The sequence below is a fragment of the Rhinopithecus roxellana genome, chromosome 9, assembly GCF_007565055.1.
Source record: "Rhinopithecus roxellana isolate Shanxi Qingling chromosome 9, ASM756505v1, whole genome shotgun sequence".
Lineage (NCBI taxonomy): Eukaryota > Metazoa > Chordata > Mammalia > Primates > Cercopithecidae > Rhinopithecus > Rhinopithecus roxellana.
In genome coordinates this window covers 102,409,618-102,430,324 of record NC_044557.1, presented here as the reverse complement: position 1 = coordinate 102,430,324, position 20,707 = coordinate 102,409,618, and the positions used below count along the sequence as shown (strand labels likewise).

The 20,707-nt window shown below is 43.7% G+C and overlaps 1 protein-coding gene and 1 long non-coding RNA gene across 2 annotated transcripts in view; one reads left to right on the top strand and one right to left on the bottom strand.

The window, feature by feature from the left end:
• Positions 1–20,707, top strand: part of FER1L6 (fer-1 like family member 6) — a 175,218-nt gene that overhangs the window by 95,769 nt on the left and 58,742 nt on the right. The window contains 6 exon segments of the mRNA XM_030937899.1: positions 3,635–3,784; positions 13,795–13,905; positions 14,163–14,324; positions 15,795–15,975; positions 18,297–18,523; positions 20,353–20,475. Coding sequence (XP_030793759.1) covers positions 3,635–3,784; positions 13,795–13,905; positions 14,163–14,324; positions 15,795–15,975; positions 18,297–18,523; positions 20,353–20,475 — 954 coding nt within the window.
• On the bottom strand, positions 113–14,406 carry LOC104662791. The gene is made up of 4 exons (XR_748042.2): positions 13,783–14,406; positions 12,400–12,584; positions 1,615–1,750; positions 113–828 (listed from the first exon to the last, which is right to left on the bottom strand). It is a non-coding gene; the product is annotated as an uncharacterized LOC104662791 (long non-coding RNA).

Here is a 20,707-nt window from a genome sequence, read left to right as displayed (position 1 = left end):
TAACTCACTTTATTTTAAAGTAAACAAAGTCCTGACGCTGTGAGTGGTGAGAACACTAGATGTACCTCGAGGAAAACCTGACCTCTGAAAACAGTTCACGGAACCAAAAAGATTGGTGATGATCATTTGCTTTACTAAAAGAGTTTTTCACTGATTTCCATTTAAATGGCACTTAAAATTGGATCTGGTTTGCAGAACGTCAGTCTACACGCTTCTTCAGGAGTGTGATACTTGTATAAAGCAACCTGCAACTGTACCCAGCCTCCAGCTAATTCCAGGTCCTATTGCCGTTTAATAAAAATGTTCATGCCTTTTGGAAACAGGAGGTTTTTACTGATCTCACCTGGCTGAAAAGAAGTGGATGGGTATTTTCTTAGCCTTTCTAACTGTGTTTCTTTCTCTCTCGCTTGTTGCTTCTACGCCCTATACAACACATCCATCTCTATCCCTTTTCTTTTATGATGTGGACCAAACCTCTTGTTCTCCCAAGACGTTTGTGTGCTGAACCCTTGGATAGAGTCAAAAGCTTACTGAAGGATTTTTTTTTTTTTAACTTACACAAATACTCTTTTCTTAAATTAGGAAGTCTAAAATGAAAGGAAAGGATTTGTTTCTTTATTTAATGTCTTTACCTCCTCATGAGGTTGCAGGAGCACAAATATATTAAGTAAAACAGTAGTTCCAGGAAGCCTTCCTAAAGCTTCCCCACCTCCTTGCAGTACTCCTGACAGCCCCTGTCTTTAGGCCAAGGTCAGCAGGGAATCAAGAAGTGAGCATCACAGAAGGGGAGCAGAGACCTTAGAGACCGTGACATTCCCATCTTGCTTCCTACAGGAGGAAACAGACAAAGAAAGCTCAAATACCTTATTTAAAGTCACAGCTGTTTGGAGGCTGAACCAGGTCCCCTGTGCCCACTTTTGCCTGTACAGGTGGTGGAGGCTAGTGTAGCAGTCTCTCCCCTATACAACCACATTCTAGTCCTCCAAGCCACGCCCTCCCTCTGGGCCTCATTCCCCTATCTATAAGTTGGGGATAGATGTGTATATTTATGGAAGAGGACTTCTACTATTTAGCATGTAGTACAGATGTTCTGTAGGGAAGACCACAAAATAACTACCTTTTCAACTTTGTTCCTAACAACATGCTTTCAATTGTTAGTGCTTATTTTCTATGCAGAAAACAATAACAGCAGTAGAGTGTCTTTGAACGCTCTACTAGGAAAAATCAGATGACGGCAAGCATTCCAAAGGATCTGCAGGGCAGGGCACCGTTGTGGTTGGGAGCACAAACTTTGGAGCCAGGCAGCCTTCAGTTTGAGTTCTCACATCTGCTACTTTCTAGCTCTATGCCCTTGGGTCAGCTGCTCAAACTCTGAGAGCCTCATGCCCAAAAAAGAGTTAAAAATAATACCTTTCCACAGAATCATGAGGACTAAAGGAATGTTGTATAGGCTTTGCATGGTGACTGGCATACAAGTGCCGATACATAGTAATGATGAAGATGATCGATATGTGTAAGAGATGGGGGAGTCCTGCCGTATTTTTCTTGGTAGTAAAAAGGGATATTAAAATATTTTGTATGTATGTATGTAGGCCACAGTCCTGTTACACTAACCTGCGGGGCTGGCTCTGTTTCCGTTGGCTGCCCCATTGCTTTCCATTTCCCTTCCAGATCTCCACTCAGCAATGGCTTTTCCTGGCTGAACCCTAAGCCAAGCCCTTTACAGAGAAATTCAGCCACATTATTGACTCTAAAGGGAAAAAGAAATGTGGGAGAGAAAGGGATATGAAAATATGCTCTTTGCTCCCAGAGAAATGCATGTAGACATGCAAAACCTTTTGTTCACCCTTGTGCGCTGCAGCTAAACAGGGCCCAAAATACGGTGATGCTCAGATTAATGGAAACAGAATCTGCTGGAACCATGCTTCCAGTCTAGAACCTTACCTCATTTCCCAGTGGCTTGTGTCCTCATAAGAGTCTGCTGGTTCTGGAATAAATGAGTTTATATTTGGAAAATTGGTTGCTTGGGATATGTTTACTCTTTTGTTTTCAGGACTAATTTGAACTAACCAATCCCAGCTGGGTTAATGAACAAATTGTCAGGCAGATCACTCATTTCCTAGCCAGCTGCCCTAACTCCACCCATCCCCAAAACAGGTCTGTCTCCACTAGTCGACACCAGCAGGCAGCTTTGTTTTCAAGTGTGGTTGAACAAAAAGCCTTGTTTCCACCTCAATCAAGTTTCCTTCTACAGCTGGGGTTGCACCTGTTACTTCAGGAGTCCAGAGACAATGAAGCAGTATGACTGCTAAAACCCAGCCTCAGCCAAAAAGAGCAAGGGCACTAGTGTTGGATGGCAGAGGTCATTTATCCAGCAGCTTTCACTCAACCAACATGCATTGAGTATCTGCCTTGTGCCAGGGGACACAGCAGTGAATAGTGCAGGCAACTCTGCCCACAGGGAGCTTATATTCTAGCAGTTCTTGAGATAAATAGCACAGCAGAATGACTGCGCCAGCCCCATGCTGCCTCTAGGGGAATGTGCACACAGGCTTGCAAAAGAGGCAGGAAGCAGAGCCATCGCATTGCATAGTTCTTACAGAAACATATGACCTACATACATACATACAAACATATTTTAATATCCTTTTTTACTACCAAGTAAAATAGGGCAGGACTCCCCCATCACTTAAACATATCGAGCATCTTCATCATTACTATGTATCGGCACTTGTATGCCAGTCACCATGCAAAGCCTATGCAACTTTCCTTTAGTCCTCATGATCCTATGGAAAGGTATTATTTTTAACTCTTTTTTAGGCATGAGGCTCTCAGAGGTTGAGCAGCTGGCCCAAGGGCATACAGCTAGAAAGTGGCAGATGTGAGAACTCAAACTGAAGGCTGCCTGGCTCCAAAGCTTGTGCTCCCAACCACAGTGATGCCCTGCCCTAGGGATCCTTTGGAATGTTTGCTGCTACCTGATTTTTCCTTTTCCCCTTCCAGTCTTCCCTGGATAATTATTTTAACTATATCCTACTGAGCTCAATATATGAGGAGAGAGATAGCCCGTAAGATAGCTTTGGGCCAGAAAGCCCCTAGGATAACTGCCCCCCATCACCTTTTTTTTTTTTTTTTTTTTTTTTTTTTTTTTTTTTTTTGAGATGTCTCTCTCTATTGCCAGACTGGAGTGCAGTGGTGCAATCTCGGCTCACTGCAACCTCCACATCCTGGGTTTAAGCGATTCTCTTGCCTCAGCCTCCTGAGCAGCTGAGACTACAGGTGTGTGCCACCACGCCCAGTTAATTTTTGTATTTTTAGTAGAGATGGGATTTCACCATGTTGGCCAGGATGGTCTTGATCTCTTGACCTTGTGATACGCCCACCTCGGCCTCCTAAAGTGCTGCGATTACAGGCGTGAGCTACCGCGCCCAGCAAGGATGACACTTTTAGGAGCGTGAGTGGAACCCACTGCCCCCAGGCCTATAGAAATGGGCAAGAGGAGCTTGGCAGGAGAAGAGAGTGAGACACGGGTGCTGACGGTTTTGTGGAGGTTATTTGTAAAACTGTATTGATGGGAATCAGAACCAGGTAATTAATGATCAGGAAATAAAAACTCATTTCTTTTCTTCTTTAGGGGAAGCCAGAATATTTGGGTGCCACAGTGGCTGCTCCCGTTGTGAAGCTGGCTGACCAGGACTATGAGCCCCCCACGTTATGCTATCACCCCATCTTTTGTGGGAACCTCTCTGGAGGGGATCTCCTTGCTGTATTTGAACTGCTGCAGGTGAGTGAACCAGATGTGGCACCAAATATCTATCAGGTCTACCTGCACAGAGAAGTGGCCTCACCACAAGTGCCACTTGAGTGAAGCTGTGCCTGATCCCTCGCTGCGATCCCATATCTGAATGTGTGTCTTGGGGACCTGAGAGGTGCACTTAAGAACTCAGGTGACTTGGACTATTCCTAGATCCCCTGAGCTTGTAAGTCAGAATCTCAGGATGAAAGATTCTTGTGAGTTTGGCCAACGTTGCTTGAGCAGCCTTCTGTGCAAGTTCCTGAGCTCCATGCAGGCCATGAAAGGACACAAAACAGAGAGGAAGCAAACATATGTGAGCACTTACCATGTGTCCAGTGTGGTGATCGTTGGCTCATATACCTTTCATCACACTAGAGCTCCCTCAGTCCTGCTGAGGCAGGTGTTGTGATTCCCATTTTACAGACAGTAAATTTAGAATTAAGGTGATTGACTGACTTATCACACAGCTGGGTTGGTGGTTGAACTGAGAGTTGACCTTAGACCTTTAAGGACTTTTGCTCCTTACACTGTACGGTTTTGCAAAGACAAAGAACTCTTAGTCCTTCCCACTAAGACCTAGGGGGATTTATGAATGTGTGTCTGGGGAGACTTTTTCAGAAAGCAGAGGCGGATATTGGGAAGAGAAGCTGAGTCCCTGAAGTCCAGCAGTCCAGGAGAGGAATACACAGGATGTAGAGAGAACCTGGAAAAGAAGTGAGCAGGTTGAGGGGCCTGGATCAGAGATTTCTCCCCTTGACTTCCCACTCACTGAGGCACCAGGAGGTACCTGGTGGTACTTTACCTTTTAGTCAGATCAACACCTCTGTCTTAGGCTGCTATTATATAATAGAATTCTATAGCCTGGGAAGGTTAAACAATAAATGTTTATTTCTCACAGTTCTGGAGGCTTGGACTGGAAAGACCAAGATCAAGGTGGCAGCAGGCCTGGCATGACTAGTATCTTCATCTGACCGAGAGAGAGAAGTTATCTCTCTTGTGTCTCTTCTTATCAGGGCATTAATCCCATTCATGAGCGTCCTGCCCTCATGACCTCATTACTTCCCAAAGGCCCCACTTCCAAATATCATCACATTGGGATTGGTATTTATCATATGAAATTTGGAGAGTCACATTCAGTCCATAACAATGTCTATATAGGTAAGCCTGGTTTCCAGATATCCCAATTTAAAAACAAAACCAAAAAAAACATCAAATAAAGTCAAAACTCGGTTATTTGAGAAACCAGAAGGCAAGGGTTCCTAACACAAAGAGAATGAGTTAAGAATGAAGGTGCTAGAGCTAGATTCCAAGTAGAAATCTCAGTTTCACCACTTATTAGTGTGTGGCCTTGCGTGAGCTACTTAATCTGGGTTTCACCTGCAAAATGGGGATTATAGTCAATCTATCTAAAGTGCCTGGCATGGAATAAACACTCCACAAACAGCTATTTAAGATGATAATAATGCCTTAGAATATTAAAGCAAGATGTCTAATTCTACCATGTATTTCAGGTAAAGGAACTGAGCTGGATAGAAAGGTAATTACTTGCTCAATATGGCAGGTGAGAGTCTAGAATCCGGAGAGTCCCACCAGAGCTGGGGATTCTGGGGAGCGTAATGAGGAAGGGAGCAGCTTTGGGGTTAGACACACTTTTATTCAAACCCAGACCCCGCCCAGGTCTATAGCCTTGGGGGTTGCACATGGCTACAGTGATGAGTTCTTAAGCTCATCTTATCAAAGACTTTGAGTGTGGTCTAGTTTTTGCTCCATGTAAGGGAGAACTTTTTGAGGATGGAATGGCTGCCTTGGAGAAAGAGTGAGCTCTCTGTTAGGGGAGCTGAGGCTGGGTGAGAGTTCTTGGGGGAATGGATTAGCACAAATTCAAGCATTGGCTCCAGTTACATAATGACTGCAGCCTAGGATTTTTCTGGGTAGGACCAGAAAAATCTTTGTCTTACAAATCTTAAAACCAAATGGGATTCTAATAGAACCAGATCTAGTCAAATAGATGTGTGTTGCACAGTAAAATGGACTATCAGAACTGAACGTAATCTTCAAAACTGTTGATCCAGTCTTAAGTGAGAATCCTGGTGACCTTAAACTGTCATGAGTGATTTTAGGTTAAAATCAGCATTAAATAGTGTTGGATTGATATGAAGGGAGCTTTGCCATGTTTTATCCTTCTAAGTACTTCTAGAAGAAAGCCACTTTTGATGTTCATCTGTCTCGAATATCTCTCAACTTGAAACCTCCCTTTTTAATAAGAGATAGCACAGGTTCCAGGCACAAAGAGATCGGTGACACCTATGGGAACATTTTCCAAAGTCTGCCTCTTGGAACACCAGTCCCTCCAAATACAGTAAAGACAAAGTTTAAGAAATGCTTCACATTGGCCAGGCGCAGTGGCTCACACCTGTAATCCCAGCACTTTGGGAGGCCAAGGAGGGCGGATCACCTGAAGTTGGGAGTTGGAGACAGCCTGACCAACATGGAGAAACCCCATCTCTACTAAAAATACAAAAAGTAGCCAGGCATGGTGGCGCATGTCTGTGGTCCCAGCTACTCCGGAGGCTGAAGCACCAGAATTGCTTGAACCCGGGAGGCAGAGGTTGCTGTGAGCCAAGATCATGCCGCTGCACTCCACCTTGGCCACAGAGTGAGACTCTGTCTCAAAAAAAAAAAAGGCTTCACATTGCATATTCCAATAATATTATTTTGTTTCATTGGTTTTCTTTTTAAAGTGACCTTCCATTTCTGTCAAGTAGTACTTGTTTTGCCTTGCAAGATGAAGTTTCCCTTTTAAAACTAAAAGTGTCTAATAAAAAAATGGTTGTGGGATGTACAAGTGGTAAAGGTGGTCGTGGAATGGCTGACCTGGGAAAATGAGATGTAGTCCAGCACTCCCATTCTGCATGTGAGAAAGCTGAGGCTCAATGCTAACTGAATTGGATTCAGTCAACTCTCTTTTCACTACACAATGCTGTCCTAGTACATGCTCTGGGTCTGAGACCCTGCATCTGCCAATGAAGGCTGGACTGGTGGATCCCCAAATGCTGTCTGTGGGCTCAGCTGTCTGGGTTTTGTAGCCCCATCTCTCATCCTCCCTCCCTCAGCCCTGAGCTGGGTGCACTGGTGAGAGACCCTGCTGCTTCCCGAGAGCCGACTTAATGAAGTAAGCACTGTCAGAGGTAAGTAGCCTGAGATACAATTCATTAGGATTTCATTAGGACTTCTTCTCATTTGATCGCTTGTTCAAAAACTATTTTAATCACCAGCATGACTGTCTTAGCATGTGGATCTCATACACACTGAGAAGACAGGGGCTGGAAAATGCCTTCATTTGTTACCAGCTGTTCTCAGTTTTCATTTGTGGATGTCTGGCATCAGTTTCTCTATCTCCATTACTGAAACTGCCCTTGCTCAGAAGGATTTAGAGGTGGGGAGGATCACTTGAGCCTAGCAATTCAAGACTAGCCTCAGCAACATAGTGGGATGCCCATCTCTACAAAACATAAAAATTCAGTTGGGTGTGATGGCACATGCTCGTGGTCCCAGCTACTCAGGAGGTGGAGGCGGGAGGATTACTTGAGCCTGGGAGGTCGAGGCTGCAGTGAGATCATGATCACACCACTGCATTCCAGCCTGGGCAGGAGAGCAAGAGACCCTGTCTCAAAAACACATGAAGGATGTAACACCTTTGTTCTCCTATGCACCAGACTGATTTCATTATTTTCATTTCCCTCCTCTATCCAAGTTAGCTGCCCCCTGTCCTCCCAATCCTGACTCATAGCCCCATTGTTCTCCCAGACACTCTAGCTTGAAAATTCAGTAAGCCTTAATTCTTCACATCACATCTTTATCCATAGCCAGGGCCGCCCCGTAGATTGTTCCTTGAATGGTTCCCATCCCCTGTTCCCATGGGTTCTTTTAGTTTTCATGTGAATGTTACACCGGCCTCCTTGCTCGGCTACTGGCCTCCTTTACTTTTCCTGTTCACTCCATCCTCCACATTCCTTCCCGAACACTAGCTGGTGTTACCACCCTTCTCTCCAGAAATCTTCAGCAGCTCTTACTTCCTGCCACCAGGAACATTTCTCAAAGTCTGGTTTTTTTTTTTTTTTTTTGGAACATCACTCCCTCCAAATACAGTGACAAGCAAGCTTGAGAAATGCTTTATATCACATGTCTCTTGGGGATCTGAAATGCCAGTTACCATGGTAAAGAAACCGAGAAGTCCTGCAGCAAAGAACTTTTTGTAACTTCTTTTTCAAAACTTGGTATTTCCCAAATGTATTTGACCACAAAACATTTTTTCATGGTAAGTGTTAATATTCCCTGAAGAGGAAATCTGCCCCATAGGAGACTGTCACATTTCTGTAGCCTGGCTGTTAAGCTGTCCTGAAATTTGTCTTCAGACTACTTTTGTAGCCTTACATTTTAGCTGCATGGTTAACTGGGCAACCATGCAGCTAACGGGGCATAGAGCCTTTAGATGTGGAGGGCAGAGCAAATTCCAGACCCTGAAGCCTCACTATGCCTGGCATGCTCAAGGAGGTCAATGTGGCTGCAGTGGACAAATGACAGGAAGCGGGAAGGAGATGAGGCCAGTGGGAAAAGATCACATGGGGCCTGGTAAGGACTTTGGCTTTTATTCTGGGAGAGACGGGAAGCCCAGAGAGGACTCTCGGCACAGTGACTTATGTTGCAACGCGAAGATGCTGGATCCAGTGTATTCTGAAGTGGCAAGGAGAGAAGCAGAAAGGCCCATTGGGAGACTCTTGAAGTTACTCAGATTGGAGATAAAGGCGCCTTGAATCAATGTAGCCATGGAAAGGAAGAGAGGTGGGCTCTGTATATATTTTAAAGGTAGAGTCTTTTGGATCAGCTGATGAGATTTGACATGTGAGGTTTACTCCACATCACACAGAAAAGCCCACAATATTTTACACATCATAGACTCACAGTAAAATATTTTGTCTGTGCCTGGTGGTTCACGCCTGTAATCCCAGCACTTTAGGAAGCTGAGGCAGGAGGATTGTTTGAGCCCAGAAGTTTAAGACCAGTCTGGGCAATATAGTGAGACCCCATCTGTACAAAAAATAAAAAATTAGCTGGGCATGGTGGTGGAGGCTGCAGGAACTATGATCATGCTACTGCACTCCAGCCTGGGTGACAAAGCAAGACCCTCTCTTGAAAAAAAAAACAAAATGCATCTATTTACTCATTCAGTGAAGAAACATTCATGGAATTCTGTGTGTGAGCCAGATTTCAACTGTCGGGCCATTCCCCGGTCCCCTCACAGCAGTGTCCCCTTCTGCAGTCTCAGAACTGTCTCTTGTTATTCACACTTTGGCCTTCTTTTCCATTCTCCATACTTAGAACACTTGTTTCCCCTAGTTTTATAACGTTTCTCTTGTTTTCAGAGCCCTCTCTCTCCTATTACAGTTTTCCTCTCCTCTGCTGCTTGAATGTTCTCCTTCTGGAAAGTCCACCTCCCTTTCTTAGAATGTTTTGCTTCCTGTGTTGGTTTCCTGTTGCTGCTCTGACAAATGACCACACAGACATGGTGGCTTAAGACAACCCAATTTATTATCTTACAGTTCTTCAGGTCAGATGTTTGAAAGGGTCCCTTATCAGGGCATTAGCAGGTCTGTGTTCCTTCTGGAGGCTCTAGGGGGAAATCTGTTTCCTTGTCTGTTCTGGTTTCTGGGGATGGCCTGCATTCCTTGACTGGTGGTCCTTCCTTTATCTTCAAGCCAGCCAGATAGCTTCTTCAAGTCTCTCTCTCTCATTGTCTATTTATCCCTAGAACCTCCCGGCTACTTCCATTACCACATCTCTTCCTACTCTGGCTCTCCTGCTGCTGTCTCATAAGGACCCTCAAGGATACATAGGGCCCACCCAGATAATCCAGGAGAAACTACTCATCCCAAGATCCTTAATTTAATCACATGTGCCACATTCCTTTTTGCCATTTAAGGTAACGTATTTATAGGTTCTGAGGATTAGGATATGAATATCTTTGGGGAGTCATTATTCTGCCCAACACACTTCCTAGAAATAGCTCAGCCTTCCTAGAGGGGTAGTGCACTACACACCCCCAGAAGGGGCCACTGCTATTTGGTCAATGTGGCTGGCACCCCCTACAGTTGTGCAGTGTGCAGCCTCCGTGGATTTATGTGTTAACTCTGCCTGCTTAGAATCCATTCCTCCTTTTCATTCAACTTTCTAGGACTCTTTCTCTTACCATCATGTGAATGTTCTCTAATTTTTTCATTTGTTTTTAATCTTCTTTGTCTATGTGGTATAGATTTAACCTAAGTTCTATTGGCTTAAAAAATGAGATATTCTTCTCTGATGCTTGGCACTCATTAAGTCTTCTCATTAGAGGTCTGAGTTAGATGATTTGATTAGCTTCAGAGAGCATCTCTGTGTGAGCTTTCTCCCTGTTTTAAAGGTAAAGTGTTATTAACTGATTATTGATCTGCTAATAAAGACTTTGCAGAAGGCATCCACCCTAAAATAGGCTTAGTGAGGGGTCAGGGAGGGAAAGCTCACTGATCCTTACTTACTATTAAGAACTTCCAGGCCGGGTGCAGTGGCTCACACCTGGAATCCCAGCACTTTGGGAGGCAGAGACGCGTGGATCACCTGAGGTCGGGAGTTCGAGACCAGCCTGGCTAATATGGTGATACCCTGTCTCTACTAAAAATACAAGATTAGCTGGGCATGTTGGCACGCAATTGTAATCCCAGCTACTCAAGAGGCTGAGGCAGGAGAATTGCTTGAACCCGGGAGGCGGAGGTTGCAGTAAGCTGGGATCGCACCACTGCACTCCAGCCTGGGTGACAGAGTGAGACTGTCGAAAACAAAACAAAACAAACAAACTTCCAGTAGAGACCCTGCTCAAGCCCACCAGACAATCTGCTCAACTCACCAACTTTATTCCGCAGCTCACACTTACCTCTTCTGGTGGTTCTAGCTTTGCCATAATCTCACTATTTGATGTTAGGCCCTTTAAATTTCCTCTTAGGTTTTTTGTTTTGTTTTGTTTTGTTTTGTTTTGTTTGCCTGGGTTGGAAACAATTTTCTTTCAGCAAGCTGAAGATATTATTCCATTGCTTGGGCTGTGCTTTCTCTTTTGAGAGGTTGGTTATCATTCTTATTGTTGCTCCTTAAAAAGTGATCTTTATTTATTTTCCCTCATGTGATTGTTTTTAAGGTATTTTTCTTTATTTTTGGTTTTTAGCAGTTTTACTATGCTGTACTAAAGTACAGTTTTGTTTTTATCTTGTTGGGTTTTATAGAGCTTTTAAAACCCTGGCTTGATGTTTTAAATTAGTTTTGGAAAATTGTCAGCCTTTATCAAAGATTGCTTCTGTCCTATTCTATTCCTCCTCTTTTCTCTTCTCTCCCCTTTCTCCTCTCCTTGCCTCACCTCTTTTTGCCTCCTCTGTGACTCCAATTACATGTATATTAGACCTTTTAATTCTCTGTGCCTCTTATGTTCTTTGATGCATTGTCTATCATTTTGTCTCTCTGAGCTTTATTTTATCCATAATATGGCCTACCTTCCAGCTCATTTCTCCTGCCTCTTTTTTAAAACCTATTCACTAAGTTCTTCTTTCCAGTGACTAAATTTTCAGCCATAGAATTTCCCATTTCTTTTTTTATTATAGATTTATCTATTGAAGCTTTTTATCTGGTTTCTTATTGAACAGATTAAGCATCGTTACTTTAAAGTTCATGTCAGATTACCACATTATCCGAATCCTCTATGCGTCTGTTTCTTCAGCTAGTTTCTCTTGTTAATAACATGTCTTATCTCTGTGCCTGCCATCTTTTATTGCATGCTAGACATTTCTACATAAAAATATGTAGTGAGCTATTAAGTGATGGAGCCCAAGAAGCCACTGTACTAAAGATGAGATATAATAGAAATATAAATTATAGGCTGAGGGAGACAGAAAGGAGAAAGGCTTCTGAGCATCAGTGATTTCTCAGATGGGCAGGGCTGGGACTAGGGTCATGCATGGCCCTAAGAGTGAGTGCCTCCTTAACTTTTGTACCCTGTGTGCCACACTGGTTCACCCTTGTCCTGGACCTACTTTGAGGTCCTGATATTTTACTTCCATGGGGATATTAGAGCAGTCTGGCTTTCAGACCAACTACCCATCCTGCCAACCCCCAATTCTTGCTATTTTGCCTTCATAACAATCTCTTGTTTTTCCCTGGCCCTATGTGCTGACTAACTGCATATCATATGGTTTTATAGGCCAGCAGCCGACCCATTTCACTGGAAAAAGCTTAATCTTGACTGGTAGCAAAGTCATTTAATTGCCACCATGTTATAGGATTCTTTAAGGGCTGTGTTGAGCTCTTAACAGCATTTTTCAGGCACTTATGAAGCAAAACTTCTTTGGCCATTTCCCAAGCTGATACTTCAGCAGCCCCAGGATAAAACATATGATGCTTTTTTAGAAGCACATCTAGAGGCAGCCCCTCCTATGCCACCATCACAGCTGTTCTGTGGCTTTCCCTGTAAAGCTAGAGGGGCTACTGACCTTCCCAGTGAGGTGATGCTTGCACGCTAAATTGCTCACCTCTTCACTGCCAGGCAGTATTGGGCATTGCCATCCTTGTCATTTACCAGCTTCTTGATCTGAGCTGGTGCATCCTGCAGCTTCATTACCTTAAGCCTATTTCACATTTGCAGTGTCTGCTCTCCTTTTTCTGAGCTTTCTTGTAATTAGCTTAACCACATCTGCTGTTGCCAACTAGAATATGTCTGTGAAAAAGGAACGGTGATATATTTGCATTTTGCAGATTGTGATGCACAATTAGGCTTTTTCTAGCATACGGAGCATGTGGACTAATATGTCAGTCAACCAATAAGCATTTATCAAGAACTCACTGTATATGGAGGGGCTTGGAGAATGAAGTAAATAAAGACTCCCTTTTGGCCAAGTCCCTGTAATTTGTTCAGGCAGACAAACAGCCCCAGGAAGGAGAACCACCTGCTCCAACGCAATGTTTAATAAAACATCTGATTCCCAAGGAGCTTGGTGGGTCATCTGGCCCAGTATCTGAGGCTCAGAGAGGGAAATGTACTTGTGCAGGGTCACACAGCAGAGCCTTATTTCTGGACTCAGTCTCCTAATTTCAGCACGAAATCTGTATAGAGGACATATTGCATTCAACAAGCATTGAAATGGTAGAAGCAGCTGGGATCGGGTCAGAAAAAAAGCTTCTTTTATTTTTTGTTTTCTTTGAAGAAATTGAAAGAGGTATGTGTCGAACCAGGTTTTGAGGGCAGTGTGAGATAACCTACACTGAGAAAAAAAAACCCTGTTCTCAGTAGAACTTTGTAAGTCCTTTGTGTGAAATTTCAGCAAAGCTGAAATTGTCCTGAAGTTTCATTAACCCCAAGTGCACAAGAAGTGACAAGTTTTCATCTGCCTTCAAAACATTTCATTTTCTGCTCCACTGATTAAGATGTAGTCTCTGTTGGATTAAATGTAAATCTTTATTTATTTTTTATTTTTTGTAGTAGTAGTCGTAGTAGTAGTGCATAATGGCTTTTCTGGAGATCCTGACAAGTCCGAAGGGAGTGGGGATCATTAAGGCTCAAACGTTTGGAATCTGATAGACGCTCCTTCTCCACTACCCTGCTGTGGTTCTTGTGTAATTTTTATTAAGTTGTAAGACCTATCTTCCGTATTTGTTTTTCTCTCTCCCCTCTATACTGTGAGCTCTGTGTTATTAGCCTTGTGGCACATCTTAAGTGCTCGCTAAATGTTGGTTACCCTTGTAAATGAATGCATTTATCAATTAATACATAATTAAATATGGTAAAATGCATGCTCCTTGTATTTTAAGCTGGAAACGTTACTTTTGTTGGCAAAACAGTGAACATCTTACTGATGACGTGGTTGTGTGGCACCGTTGCCTTCCCTGTGTCTCTCCAGTGTGTAACTTATACTTGCCTTGTGTGGTAGGTCCCTTCCTCCGGGCTGCAAGGCCTCCCACCCGTTGAGCCACCAGACATCACCCAGATCTACCCGGTTCCTGCCAACATTCGGCCGGTGCTGAGCAAATACCGAGTGGAGGTACGGGTCAGGGTAGGAGCTGAGTTGTTCTTTGGGACTCAAGGGCAGTGGCCCCGCCTGAATTGTAGGAGAGGTGGTATGGGATGGGCGGGAGACCTGGAGAAAAAGAACGAGCCCTCAAAAAGCTGTGCGGTTCTTTCCTGGAGGAACATAGCGTGGTTCTTGGGGAGCAGGTCTGACTTTTCCACACAGAGCCAGGGCAGGTGTGGGGCTCCTCTGTGGAGGGGTGGCGATGGCTCTGCTGGTCGTCTCCTCAGGTTCTCTTCTGGGGAGTTCGGGAAATGAAGAAGGTGCAGCTCCTCTCCGTGGATCGGCCTCAGGTTCTCATCGAGTGCGGAGGACGAGGAGTGAAGTCCTGTGTGATCCAGAGCTACAAGAACAACCCGAACTTCAGCGTCCAGGCAGACGCTTTCGAAGTGGTGCGAGCTTCTCACTCTCCCGACCTGGCTCATTCCTCTTTTTTCCACAGATGAGATGTTTTAGGGTTTCAGATGTCCACTACCTGTGACAAAGAATTAATTTAGTGAAAAGCCAGAATTTCAGAATGAGATATAATAGACTTTTGTTGTTTTGTTTTGAAACGTTTCCAGTGTGGATCATACAGCAATCAAAGCAGGTTGACAAACTTTTTCCTAGAATAGCAGTTCCCAAAGTGTAGTCCCAAATTCATCAGCATCAGCATCACCTGAGAACTTGTTAGAAATGCTCATTCTCAGGTCCAGCTGTTCTGAGTTAGAAACTTGTGGGGAGGGCCAGATGTCTAGTTTAACAAGATTTCCAGGTGATTCTGATGTATACTAAAATTTGCGAACCACTGGCCTAGAAAATACTGTAATAAAATTTATTTTAATGGCTACTTTTTTTTGTTTTTTTTTTTTTTTTTTTTGTTTGTTTTTTTTTTTGAGATGGAGTTTCACTCTGTCGCCCAGGCTGGAGGTGCAGTGATGCAATCTTAGCTCATTGCAAGCTCCGCCTCCTGGGTTCATGCCATTCTTCTGCCTCAGCCTCCCGAGTAGCTGGGACTACAGGTGCCCGCCACCACGCCTGGCTAATTCTTTGTAGTTTTAGTAGAGATGGGGTTTTACCGTGTTAGTCAGGATGGTCTCGATCTCCTGACCTCATGATCCACCTGCCTCAGCCTCCCAAAGTGCTGGGATTACAGGTTTAATGGCTATATTTTTTAAAAAGTATTTGTACTTCGAATGTCAGGAGTTTACATGTGAATTTATGCTTCTAAAGTGATTTTTTGACATCTGTGCTTTTATTTATTTCAATATTTCAACATACTTTTTTGTGCTTTGATTTGAAACTAATTGCAAAGAAAAAAATTGCTTTGTGCAACCCAGCTTGCTCCACTGGACATATATGCCCAGTTGGCGAAGCCTACAATGGAAGAATGTGCACGGTGTTTGCAAACCTTTTGTATCAGGCTACATTGAGTTTTGGGGGTCACCAGGGAAAACAGGTGGCTGGGGCACTGTCCCGTCACTCTCAGCTCTGTATTAAATGGCTCGACTTTCATCTCTTTTATATAATGGGCCTGGATAAGCTTTCATTGGAGATGAGAGTTCTTCTGGCAGATAATGACAAAATAAAGAGGTCTGAAAATGACTATCAGAGACAGTACAGAAGTGAGAGATTTTTGTAATTTAAACCTGGGACAAATTGTTACTAAGGCAGACTTCCTGTTTGGGTGAATTACTCCCTGGCTTGGTAAGACACTGCTCCAGAGTTCTGGCAAGCTGCAGGACTGGCCAGGAGGGACAGAATGGCAAGGCAGAGACAAGGTAGGCTGGACGCCCAGCTGGCTTTGGGTCCGCCCATGGAAGGGTCACCAGGGCTCAAGCAGCCAGGCCCAGGCCTCTCTTCATCTCAGCCTCTCTCTGCAGGAACTGCCTGAGAATGAGCTTCTGCACCCACCACTGAGCATCTGCGTGGTGGACTGGAGAGCTTTTGGGAGGAGTACCCTTGTGGGCACCTATACCATCAACTACTTGAAGCAGTTTTTGTGTAAATCCAGAGAGCCCCTTGCCCCCATCTCACACGTGGATGGAACCCAACTTGGGCATGGTGAGAAGCTGCTCCTAGATTTTGTAGCTGTAGCTATAAAGTCATGGCGCCTGCAGAGTGCCTGTTATGGGACTGGCTCAAAGAGGATGCCCCACAGCCAAGTGGCTGGGTGGATCTTTCTGATGAGCTTGCTCCTGCAGGAGTCTCTGCTTTCTTTGGCTGCCACATTCTTACTTTGACTCACATCGGGTCAGTAATTCTAACATGCCTTCCTTGAATATGACTTACGCTCCTGCCTGCCTCCACGCTGACATTTCACTTGGCTGTGTGCTTGACGTTGTTTTAGTTTGTTCTATTTTGTATCTCTCAGGTGCACAAAGTTGAGTTCATTGCACATCTCAGTTTCATGCTGTACAATCATCATTGGTCTATTCAAAGATTCTCTCATTCTATCCACTGTCCTCCTTATTCCTTATCTCTAATCCCAGGGGTTCCCTCCCCACTGCAGGCCCTACACCGCCATCCTTGTCAAATTTAAGTCGATTTAATCTACCTAAATTATATGCTGCTATAATTTTCATTTGTTTTCCTATTCTTTTCACTGAATTCTCTGTTTTAAGCTCTATCCATATTGCTATGTGTACATTAGCCTGTTACTATTGCTTGCTGCATCTACAACACTTTACTTTTCCTTTCCTCTCATTTTAGACCCACTGGCTGCCTCAACTCCCCTTTCCATAATCAGTGCTGCAATGAATATTCCTGTGTGTGTTCCCTGAGGGAAGATGCTATGTGGGAATTTCTCTGGAATGTACACCCAGGGGTGAGATCGCTAGGTCCCAGGAAATACGCACATGTATTTTCATTAATTAGCACCAGGGGGCACTCCAGAGAGCCGCACTGATCTACACCAGTCTACATCAGTCTATACTACCATTTCTGCATTTGGGACCCTATTTTTCTCCTCCTCAGCAGCACCTGCTATTATTCAACTTTCTAGGTTTTTGTTTTGCTTTGGTTTGGTTTTAGCTTTTTGCTACTCTGTGGATATAGATTAGTATCTAATTTTTATTTTAACTTGAATTTCTCTGCTTGCAACTGTTTGCACACCCTTCATATCCTTGCTGCCATATTCATCTTCTTTCTGTGATGCCAGTTCATGTCCTTTGCCCATATTTTATGTGCTTTAATTTTTTTTGATTCACAAATTCTTTGTATTTTCTAGATGTTAAAATCCTATAGATTGTAGATATTGTTTATATCTTTTCCTAGTATGGTAACTACTAACCTTGTCTGTATTCGTACCTATGAGCAGAAATCCTTGATTGAGATATAATCAGACCCCTCCATGTTTTAAACTTTATAGTTTATATTTTTAGTCTTGTTTAAGAAATCTTTTCTCACCCCTTGGTCACAAAGGTATTATCTTATATTTTCTTCTACTAGCTTTATAGTTTCAGCTTTCTCATTTAGATCTTTAATCATCTGCATGTATATATGATTTTAAGTGGAGATTCAGCTGCATTTTTCTCCATAGAGAGCACCATTTTTCCCCCAAAGGGTCTGCTAACCTATCATTCATTTTCCCAATGATTTGTACTGCCATCTTTCTCGTAAACCAAGTTGCCATACATCCCCTGTCCATTTCTAAGATTTCTAGTCTGTCTCACTGGTTTGTCTCTATGCCCAGTATGAAGCAGATACCCATAAGAGTTTGTTGGGTTGAATTTGTTGTTGGAAAGTCAGCAAATGTGGGGAGAGAAACTCTGGAGTTTCTGGCAGCCATGGGGGTGCTGAACTGGGAAATGTTCCTGAGTACTGACTCCTACAGCATAAAATGGAGAGATGAGGACCTTTGGCAGTAAAGGACAGTGTTTTAACCTTTCTATGGCATCAGCAGCCCAGTTAAGAATCTCACGAAGCTCTGGGCATACCCCTGCTCCCTGCCAGGCACATGTACTTATGTGCTCAGGGTTCTGCCTACCGTTGGGGGCTTCATGGCTCTCTGGAGCTCCAAAGCCTCCCTAGATTAACCCACAGCAGGGAGACAACCCCCCTGACACAGAATCTGTACCCGAAACCTTTATTTTCATAATCCCAATGACCACGATTGATTAAAATTACTTTGAATGATCATTAACAAATACAACCATTTATTGATGACCTATTATGTGCCAGACGCCTTACATCATGGTCTCCTTTCATCCTCCCAGTGAGATGGGTATTTTTACTGTCATTTTATACATAAGAAAATGAGGTTCAGAAATATTAGCAACCTGACATATTTGAATCCAGATCTGACTGATTCCTAGTATTAGGTTCCTGAAATGACCACCCTGTGATGCAGCCCAGCTCCCTGACCTGATGTGCTTTCATTTCAGAGACTTCAGATTCGCTAACAGCCCCTAAGTCCTCTGGAGCCCACAGCTCCTCCCAGGATCCCCCAGCAGATCACATTTATGTGGATGTGGAGCCACCTCCCACAGCGGTGCCCGACTCTGCCCAGGCCCAGCCGGCCATCCTGGTTGACATCCCTGACTCATCCCCGATGCTGGAGCCTGAATGCAAACCTGTAGCCCAGGAGCCACCAAAAGATGGAAAACCTAAGGTCAGACTAAAATCCCTCTCCATATTTACAAGGCTCATTGGAGCTTGCATTGGAGGCCTCAAACAATATGAAGTTGCTTGTAGTGTGACCATGGGCAAGCGGCTTCACATTTCTGAGTATCATTTCATTCTTTGTAAAATGAGGATATTGATACCCACTTCACAGCTTTGTTGTAGGATCAGAAAGTTAATGTGCATGAAATTAAAGTGCTAGTCACTTTAATATTTAATTGACAGTAATATTTAATTGAACGGAAACTCTTCTTAATTCATTAGCTTGGAAAGGCCATGGGTTTCTTCATCCAAGCATGTTCCACAAATATTTAGGTCCTACTTTGTACAAGATCATATGGGACCAAGAAGATGCATCTTTTGGATTCTAAAGAGGAGTAAAATAGTAAAGATTCTGGAAGGAGAGATTGACAAGTACACAAAGAACCACAAAACAAGGATATGGTTAATCTTTTTAAATTATATATTTGAGTGAAAAATCTTGGTGTACCAATTTAATTAAAAGAGAAGGCCATTTTAAGAAGGTCTTAAGGGGCCAGGCATGGTGGCTCACGCCTGTAATCTTAGCACTTTGGGAGGCTGAGGTGGGCAGATTACTCAAGGCCAGGAGTTCAAGACCAGCCTGGCCAATATGGTGAAACTCCATTTCTACTAAAAATAAAAAAATAAGCCAGGTGTGGTGGCACTCACCTGTAATCCCAGCTACTCCAGAGGCTGAGGCAGGAGAATCACTTGAGCCTGGGAGGCGGAGGCTGCAGTGAGCCAAAATCATGCCACTGTCCTCCAGCCTGGGCAACAGAGCAAGCCTCCATCTCAAAAAAACAAAAAGGTCTTAAGGAACAACCTGCCCAGCAAATGGTAAAGAATGAAATAATAATTTTAAAAAAAAGAGTGGAAAAGTGAGATAGGTGCACGGAACGGATATTTGCACAGTCTGCTCTCATCTCATCCCTGGTCAGCAACCCTCTGTGACGCCTTACGTGGTTTGCTGCATTCCCCTAGCATTGCACCTGTGACTTTCTATTGACTTCTCAGATTCAGTGTTCATCATTCAGTGTTCATCTCAGATTCATCATAAAATCGTGAGTCTCAGCAGGGTAAGAGATAATTTTTTAACATCACTATATCCCCTGCACTCGATAGAGTGCCTAGATCATGGTACAGACTCAAGAGATGACTTGGCGAGTGAATGGAAGATGAATGCCTGGTGAGTCCTGCATCCGTAGCTCCAGCAGGACACCTGTCTTCTCCCACAAATGCCTCCTTTCTACCACATGCCTATTACTCCCTCTCCTGCCACCCCATCACTTAAGTGATAGAAGTCATTTACTTGTGCCCATTCAAATCAGCAATGACACCAAAGAACTGCCTAAATTATGTCACTTAATCCTCAGGACAGTGGTAGGTATTATTGCCCCTAGTTGAGGAAACCGAGAATTACAACATTTATATTAATTGCTTAATGATTTATAACCCTGCTATACCGCATTGCATCATACAGTCTAGTTCTCATTTGTTGCATGCCTAGCTGCTGTATTCTAAGCTATCCAGTGTGGGATTGTGTCTAATTTTCCACACATCCTTAAGGTCAAAAACAGTATCTCACATACGCTTAATAATCAATGAATGAATGGATGAATAGATTATTGAACTTTGATTTGTGGAAGTGATACAGAGAGCTGCTAGCACAAAACCAGTGGATACCTCTGTGTGTTTTCCAGTGGACACCTAAATGTTTACTTCCTCACAAGCCAGTTGACCACCAGGATGCAGCCAAATGATGTTGAACTAATAACTCATTTCCCCATCCCTTGCCAGGATCCCAGGAAACCTTCCCGGAGGTCCACTAAGAGGAGAAAAAGGACCATAGCAGATGAATCTGCTGAAAACGTGATTGACTGGTGGTCTAAGTATTATGCCTCCCTGAAGAAAGCCCAGAAGGTAGAGTCTCCCCTACCTGTGGCAGTCAAGAGACTCAATAAGAAAACAGCACCTTCTCCCACCCTGAGTCCTAGATAACCTCCTTTTAAATGCCACTGTACATAGGCCCTAGTCAGGTGTGGTTCTGTTAACTGCAGAAAGGTAAGAAGCCTGGAAGAACCAGAGATCCTGAATTACAAAATTCCTACTTTTTGGACTGGAGCTGGCCCTAGGACACAAGCTCTGCTGTAAA